General features: G+C 43.7%; 1 protein-coding gene across 3 annotated transcripts in view; it reads left to right on the top strand.

Moving 5' to 3' along the window:
• Positions 1-1,251: 1,251 nt before the first annotated feature.
• Positions 1,252-7,879, top strand: part of wwp2 (WW domain containing E3 ubiquitin protein ligase 2) — a 34,228-nt gene continuing 27,600 nt past the window's right edge. For 2 of the 3 annotated variants that reach the window (XM_081699457.1, XM_081699456.1), the window contains exons 1-7: positions 1,252-1,320; positions 2,359-2,440; positions 3,350-3,494; positions 3,684-3,805; positions 4,338-4,475; positions 6,727-6,805; positions 6,914-7,047. In XM_081699457.1, the coding sequence (XP_081555583.1) occupies positions 2,371-2,440; positions 3,350-3,494; positions 3,684-3,805; positions 4,338-4,475; positions 6,727-6,805; positions 6,914-7,047 (688 nt within the window). In that variant the 5' untranslated portion in view covers positions 1,252-1,320; positions 2,359-2,370. Of the gene's footprint in view, positions 1,321-2,358; positions 2,441-3,349; positions 3,530-3,683; positions 3,806-4,337; positions 4,476-6,726; positions 6,806-6,913; positions 7,048-7,879 lie in introns of those variants that run through there. The other variant, XM_081699459.1, reaches the window with a different exon arrangement.

Below are 7,879 nucleotides of genomic sequence, written 5' to 3'. Positions count from 1 at the left end.
CCCAAGTTCACTCTCAAAAAAGGGTCATGTCTGTTGTAGGATCATGTCCCTGTGTTGTATGGTCATGTCCTCATGTTGCAGGGAAATATTCCCATGTTGTACGGTGATGTCCCCATGTTGTAGGGTCATGTCCTCGTGTTGTAGGGTCATGTCCCCATGTTGTAAGCTGATGTCCCCGTGTTGTAGAGTCATGTTCCCATGTTGTACGGTGATGTCCCCATGTTGTAGGGTCATGTCCTCGTGTTGTAGGGTCATGTCCCCGTGTTGTAGAGTCATGTTCCCATGTTGTATGGTTATGTCCCCGTATTGTAGAGTCATGTCCCCATGTTGTATGGTCATGTCCCCGTGTTGTAAGGTGATGTCCCCGTGTTGTGTGGTGATGTCCCCGTGTTGTAGGGTCATGTCCACATATTGTAGGGTCATGTCCCCGTGTTGTATGTTCATGTCCTCATGTTGTAGGGTCATGTCATGTTGTATGGTCATGTCCCCGTGTTGTAGGGTCATGTCCCCGTGTTGTATGTTCATGTCCTCATGTTGTAGGGTCATGTCTCCATGTTGTATGGTCATGTCCCCGTGATGTAAGGTGATGTTCCCATGTTGTATGGTCATGTCCCCGTGTTGTATGTTCATGTCCTCATGTTGTAGGGTCATGTCATGTTGTATGGTCATGTCCCCATGTTGTATGGTCATGTCCTCATGTTGTAGGGTCATGTCATGTTGTATGGTCATGTCCCCGTGTGGTAGGGTCATGTCCCCGTGTTGTAGGGTCATGTCCCCGTGCTGTATGGTCATGTCCCCGTGTTGTATGTTCATGTCCTCATGTTGTAGGGTCATGTCATGTTGTATGGTCATGTCCCCATGTTGTAGGGTCATGTCTCCATGTTGTATGGTCATGTCCCTGTGATGTAAGGTGATGTTCCCGTGTTGTATGGTCATGTCCCCCTGTTGTAGGGTTACGTCTCTGTCCCCTTGCGTCTTTTAACGGTTATTAAAGGGACATGCAATGTTAAGGGCCATTGGCCTTGTAAATTAAAAGTCGAGGGAGATCGTTTACAAGTTCTAAAATTACACCGTTTATGTTGTGTAATGAACAAAATATTATAAACAGGATATTACAGCTTTAAATTAAATTCTCAAAAATGCTGATGTTGAAACAAATATAAACAAATATAAACAAATATGAAATATGAACGTAAACTGCTTCACGCACGTAAAGTGACCCACAATTCACAGCGTTTTATGTCACATGACCAAATACTGAGGCGGAAATGAAAGCGAAGCTGGTGGCTAAGCGTTAGTAGCAAAGTAGGACGGACGACGGTATGGCGAAGAAAACTGCTCTAATGCACTAATGTACACATGACGGGTTACGGGAACAATATGGGTTCGGTTACGCACTGTTTTAGTCATATTGCCTTCATCTGACAGTAGCCTTTTCTGTACTTAAATATTAGTCTTACCCAGGAAGCTAGCTAGCTACCTCGCTAGCTGTGTTACCACAGGTCGGCTGGATAACTGTTTTTATTATAACTGTTTACATTTACTAGTCAGGCAGAGTTTGGTTTATATTTACTAGTCAGGCAGAGTTGGGTTTATATTTACTAGTCAGGCAGAGTTGGGTTTATATTTACTAGCCAGCAGAGTTGGGTTTATATTTACTAGCCGAGGAGAGTTGAGTTTTAATTTCACTAACTAGCCACCTTTACACCTGTCTCCGTGTATATCTTGATCTGATTTATATAATTGTATAGTAGTATTACCCGCCTTACTGGCATCCTTAGCTGTACATGAACATTGTGAATGAAACCAGGATGATCTGATGCTGGTAACGGTTATCTTAGTCATCGTGTCTAACCCTAACTGCAGCTGGCTAACTGTCCGGTTGACTTGTATGTAAATTTCCTATTAGCAGTAGCAATAAAGCACCGTTTGTATTTATTTTAGAGATATGCACCTTATGTGAAAAGTGTAGTTAAACTGCTTAGTCTGAGCCATCTGTAGTGAGACATACGGGCATCCACCACTCCGCGCGGACCCGTCACTACTGGTTTCTTTAGTGACAGTTTGCACAGCCATGGCGAAGGCAGTGTCACAAGTGTTTTAAAGTGATCCAATACTGGACACGCTCGTATGTATGTCATAGACTTGTATCTGTCTGAAACACTTGCTTACTGTGATGCAGCAATAGAAGTCTGTTACGTTAAGACAAGCCTTCGTAAAACTAGAATAGTTTAAATAGTACAGTGTAATAGATAAACTGTTGGTAGATAAACGAATGATGAACGGTTAAAATTGTAATTATATTGGAACTTGGCAAGGCTGCAAGTTTATAGCCTTGTGTATGTGGGTGTATTTCAGGGCTGTGATGTAATGGCAGCTGCAGGTATGAGCAGACCTGGTGGTGTCCAGGGAACAGAGAAATCCCAGCTGACCTTGAAAGGTAAAATTACAAACGTGAATCTTCTGTCCCCTCATATTACGAAAATGATTATAATTGATTATAACACTTATAACGTGTGGAAACAAAGTACACAGTCACCTAACCAGTTCACCTTATAGGAGGAAAGTAACCTAATGATTCCAGCCTTCATCTGTTTGCATGTCACTTTAGTGACCACTAGAGGGCGATGCTCACTTTCATGTTTAGTCTGCGCAAGCTTCAGACTTGCACTCAGAAAAAGGGACTGTGTTTTAAGAGGGAGATGATGATGTCATTGAAACTTAAAGCTGCATGGTAATATTGTCTCTAATGATATTTCCCACATCAGCTTTGTAGCTGGAACCTTAACACATGCAAGCATGTCCAGATGTTCCAGCTGACTGCCATTTAGCCCAGGGTCCCCCAGAGGGTTAACCCTGACCCTGTCACCCAAAGGGTTAACCCTGACCCTGTCCTCCAAAGCCTCCATGTGTATCCAGGCACCTTGTGTCAGAAATGTTAGTGTGTGTGTGTGTTTGCGTGTTGGTTACATGTGTGATGTCCTTGTACAGCTATGTACACGTATGTTGTATGATGCTCAGGGCGTACAGGGACACAGGGAGTATACACTGTGTGATAAGAATGTCTGCTAATGCTGAAAGTGTAACTGTAACATTAACTTGGTTGTATGAACACAATTGAGTGTGTGGGGCAATGGTACCTCAGTGGTTCAGGTACTTGACTAATAATCAGAAGGTTGCCAGTTCAAACCCCACCACCAAGTTGCCACTGTTGGGCTCCTGAACAAGACCCTTAACCCTCAATTACTCAAGTTCTATTCAGTCATAATTGTAAGTCACTTTGGATAAAAGCGTCAGCTAAATGCAGTAAAAATGTAAATGCACGTGTGTGTGTTGCGTGTGTGTGTAGTGGTGTCGGCCCGGCCGCAGTCTGCCCGTGTGTCTCGTCTCAGCTCTTTTGTGGAGGTGACGGCCGATGGCTTGAGCAGCGAAACCAAGAAAACAGGCAAACGCAGTGGACAGCAGGAGCTGCAGTGGAATGAGGACCTCACCCTGTAAGCCTTCCTTTTGCCCTCCTCTTCCTCACCCTGTAAGCATAAGAAGACAGAGCGATTGATTAAGCACCTGAACCACACTGTAAGACCCCCCCCAAGATAAGATTCTGTAGATAATAAATGTGCTGTGTGTGTGTGTGTGTGTGTGTGTGTGTGTGTGTGTGTGTGTGTGTGTGTGTGTGTGTGTAGGAACGTGACTCCTCAAAGCCACCTGCACCTGAAGTTGTGGAGCTGTCACACACTGAGGAGGGAACTGTTGGGGAGTGCCAGCATCGACCTACTGGACACACTCCGCACGCACCATGGCAAAAGTACACACACACAACCTGAAACACCATGACACACACACACACACACACACACACACACACACACACACACACACACAACCTGAAACGCAGACACACAGCACCCAGACAGTGGTGGTCTGAGCCTGTTACTGGTTTGCTGTGTGTAGGCATTTGGGATTTGTACTTTACTTATAACGGTCATTACCTTTATTTTAATGTGTTTTGAAGAAAGATGCCATTATTCCAGGTCTTGATGAACAGTACCTTTTTTTTTAGACACACACACGAGCGCATGCTGAATAAAACAACAAAAGCATTTGAAGTCTCCTAGTTTGCATCTTCCTTTCATCTGTGTGTGTTTTACGTTGCACACGGAGTGGAGGGTTTTAACCTGAGTTATGAGTTTCACTCACCTTTGCTGACTTTGATGTATTCTAAATGAAAGACCTTGCAACACAGCATGTAGCACTTCAAATGACTGAACGACAAAGACATTGTGGTGAACAAGAGAACTCCTCAACCCTCGTTTCCCTCTCTGCCCCCCTCCCTCCAGTGGAGAACCTGGAGCTCTGTTTGGTACTGCAGACGGAGAACAAAGGCTTGGTTGTAGCAGGAGGTGAACTCAACGTCTGTCTGGACGGCCTGGTTGTTGATCTGGGATCTCTGCCCAATGGCAGCTCAGCAACAGACAGTGAGTCCCGCCTTATAACACACACACACACGCACGCACACAGAGCGCAACTCTTTAAAGAATTCACACATGTATGTGCTAGTGGCTGTGTGCTGGGGGCATGGCGGGTAGGTGAGATGCTTGGGGCTAATGGGTAACCTCTACGCCGAGGGCAGGCGTGTCATCTCCCCTACGCGCCGAGGGCGGGCGTTGCATCCCCTGTATTGCTCTCTGAAATCATTAAAGTAAATTTACTGTCTATCCATGTGAGCCAAAGTTGTTATTTCAGTTCATTATTTTGAACTAAAGTTTCAGTAGTGCGTTAGTGACCTTTTCCAGTCATGTGATTGTGTGTAATTGTTATTAGGTATGAGTGAGTGACAAGTTTCTGTTCTGTTCAAATACTTGTACACATTGTCAACTCTACTGAGTGTTTGTCAGATTATGAAGGAGTAAATTGTTAACTGTATTCACAAAGGATTATATTGTGCCAGATGAGTGATGAATAGTTCTCATAATTTGTTTAATTTGCTTGTCACATACCCGACGTCTACCTTAGATAACATGGCACACGCACAATGTTTGCATTTAATCTGGAGTCTGTGTTCTTTTTTGTGATAATTTTGTAATTGAGTATCATTTGTTAGCTTGGCAAATTAGTTGATGTGTGTGTGTGTATGCGCGCACGCGCGTGTGTTTTTATACATGTTGTACCAGCGTAATATTTAAACAGTGGGGGTTGTGTCTCTCTTCCTCGTGTGTGTGTGTGTAAGTATGTACATACGTGTGGGTGTGGAATAGGAGTGAATAGAGGTCTTGAGAGGGTCTTGCTCTCCTGGGGTTTTGGGGGAAATGGTGTGTGTGTGTGTGTGTGTGTGTGTGTGTGTGTGTGTACACATACTAACAGCTTGGTATATAAAGGCTTGAGTGTGCAGGGAAAGGTGTGTAAGGGGCTCTGTGTTCTGTCTGAAGGCAGCCCTTGTTAGTTTAGTGTTGTGCCTTATTTCCCCTGGCTCTCTTTCTGATATGCTGACGCACGCACGCACACACACACATACACACACACGCTTCTGGTTCCTCATAAACAGGTCTTTGTTCTACAGTCCCTGCAAAAACAGCCTTTACAAACTGAACACACTCACCTTATGTGTGCACACATTCAGCTGTAGTGCTGTCTCTTACACACACACACAAACACACATACATCTTAAAACCAGTTTGTTTGCTACAGAGCTCTAAAGGTCTTTTACCTTTAGCAATGGACAAACATTCTCTGTGTGTGTATGTATGTACATATTCTTTACTCAAAACATTTTATTTAGTGCACATAGTTGTTGTGTGTGTTGTCAAGTGTTGGAGCAGGTTGGCTAGGTGCAGGTCTGTGCAGTCGTGCCCCAGTTGTGTACATGACGAATACGTGTAAAATTACTTCGAACCTCAAGTACGGCTCGGCTTGAAATACCTTGCTTCAGGTCTCATGGACAAAAGCATGGAGACTATTCTCTGTCCTGCTCCAAGATGGTGGAATGAACTTCCACTTGCTGTCCGGACAGCAGAGTCCCTTGCAGTCTTCAAACACAGACTGAAGAACCATCTATTTGCAGAATATTTAAAGGACAACTGACACTGCTCCCTTATTAACTGGCTAATTTAGTACTTATTGTAGGACACTGTTTGTTTTTTAATAAACTCTAGCACTTATTGTTTATAGCACTTATCATTGTTTAAGATAGACCTTATGTATTTTACACTTCTAGGTATCAGCATTCATCCCTGTATTCTACAGTATTCTAGTTCATTGGTATGTTTGATTCTAACCTACTATACTGTACTTGGATATATTCTATGAGTAAATGACAAAGCACTTTTGTAAGTTGCTGCTAAATGCCGTAAATGTAAATTATGAACCCGTTACTATGGCAGCTGTGGCAGCAGGTACCTGTGCCTGACAGTTAGGGCCCTGAATGCTAAAGACTGCGATGACGTGGCAACATGAGATTAAGGTTTTTGTGTGGTGACGTAGAAACATGAGATTAGGGATTGTGTGTGGTGATGTAGACAGTGAAAGGTCAGAATGGTTTTCTCCCTGTGATGAGTGGAATATGGCAGCAGTGCCCATCTGACACACACGTGTGCTTCGTGAGTGCCTATTCAGTGCCTAGTTTAGAACTTCCCCACATGACGCACTGCACTGACAGAGTAAAGGTTACCCTGGTGTAAAGCTTGCAGTGAGCTTTTTGAATTGTCTGATTGTTTAAATGTGTGTTTGTAGAGATGCTACCAACAGATGCAATGAACCTTCACTGGAGTCAAAATGAGGAGACAACCAGCACTGCTAGCCCCCACAGCAGGTGAGATACACGCGCGCGCACACACGCAATGGATTAAGGTCAGTTAAGTTTAATATGGGTTATTCAGGTTAGTTGAGTGGAATATGTTTTATTTGTGTATGTGTGTAGGAGTCAGAGACAATCTACTGCTGGTTCTAGTGCAGCATCTCCTGGCAGATCAAAGACAGGAACCCCAAACCCTCCCCCAACTGTCACCAACGGAGACCTGGAGAGAGAGCCAGATGTCTCAGACAACCATACAGGTACACACCACATTTACATTTATGGCGTTTAGCAGACATTCTTATCCAGAGCGACTTAAATGCTTTGTCATTTACTCATAGAGTACATCCTAGTATAGTACAGTAGGTTAGAGTCCAAGATACCAGTGAACTGGAATACTGTAGAAATACAGGCATCACTGCTGATACCTAGAAAGACAAATACATAAGGTATCGCTTGATAAGTGTAATTAAACAATAAGTGCTAGAGTTTAACAACATCAGTATAATAAACAATACTCTACAATAAGTACTAATTTAGTCAGTCAATAAGGGAGCAGTTTCAGTTGTCCTTTAAATATTCTGCAAATAGATGGTTCTTCAGTCTGTGTTTGAAGACTGCAAGGGACTCTGCTGTCCAGACAGCAAGCGTAAGTTCATTCCACCATCTTGGAGCCAGGACAGAAAATAGGCTCCATGCTTGTCTTCCATGAGACCTGAAACATGATATTTAAAGCCAAGCTGTACTTGAGGTTTGAAGTACTCTGTATGGATTGGGCTTTGAGAATTGACCTCATGTATGAAGGGGCTGGTCCTTTTTTGGCTTTGTAGGCAAGCATCAAAATGTCAAATGATGAGCCATTAAAGGGAGTGCAAAGGATGAGCCATTAAAGGGAGCCATTAAAGGGAGTGCAGCAGTGGAGTGACGTGTGTGAACTTCGGAAGATTGAAGACCAGTCATGCTGCTGCATTCTGGACAAATTGTAGAGGTCTGATGACATTTAGAGGAAGACCAGCAAGTAGCGAGTTGCAGTAGTCTAGCTTTGAGATGCTAAGAGACTGCACAAGCACCTGGGTAGCATACTGTGAGAGG

The sequence above is a fragment of the Electrophorus electricus genome, chromosome 16 (assembly GCF_041902795.1).
Source record: "Electrophorus electricus isolate QZ-2024a chromosome 16, ASM4190279v1, whole genome shotgun sequence".
Classification (NCBI taxonomy): Eukaryota; Metazoa; Chordata; class Actinopteri; order Gymnotiformes; family Gymnotidae; genus Electrophorus; species Electrophorus electricus.
Note: the sequence above shows the minus strand (reverse complement) of the source record. Positions and strands in the feature narration are given on the sequence as shown.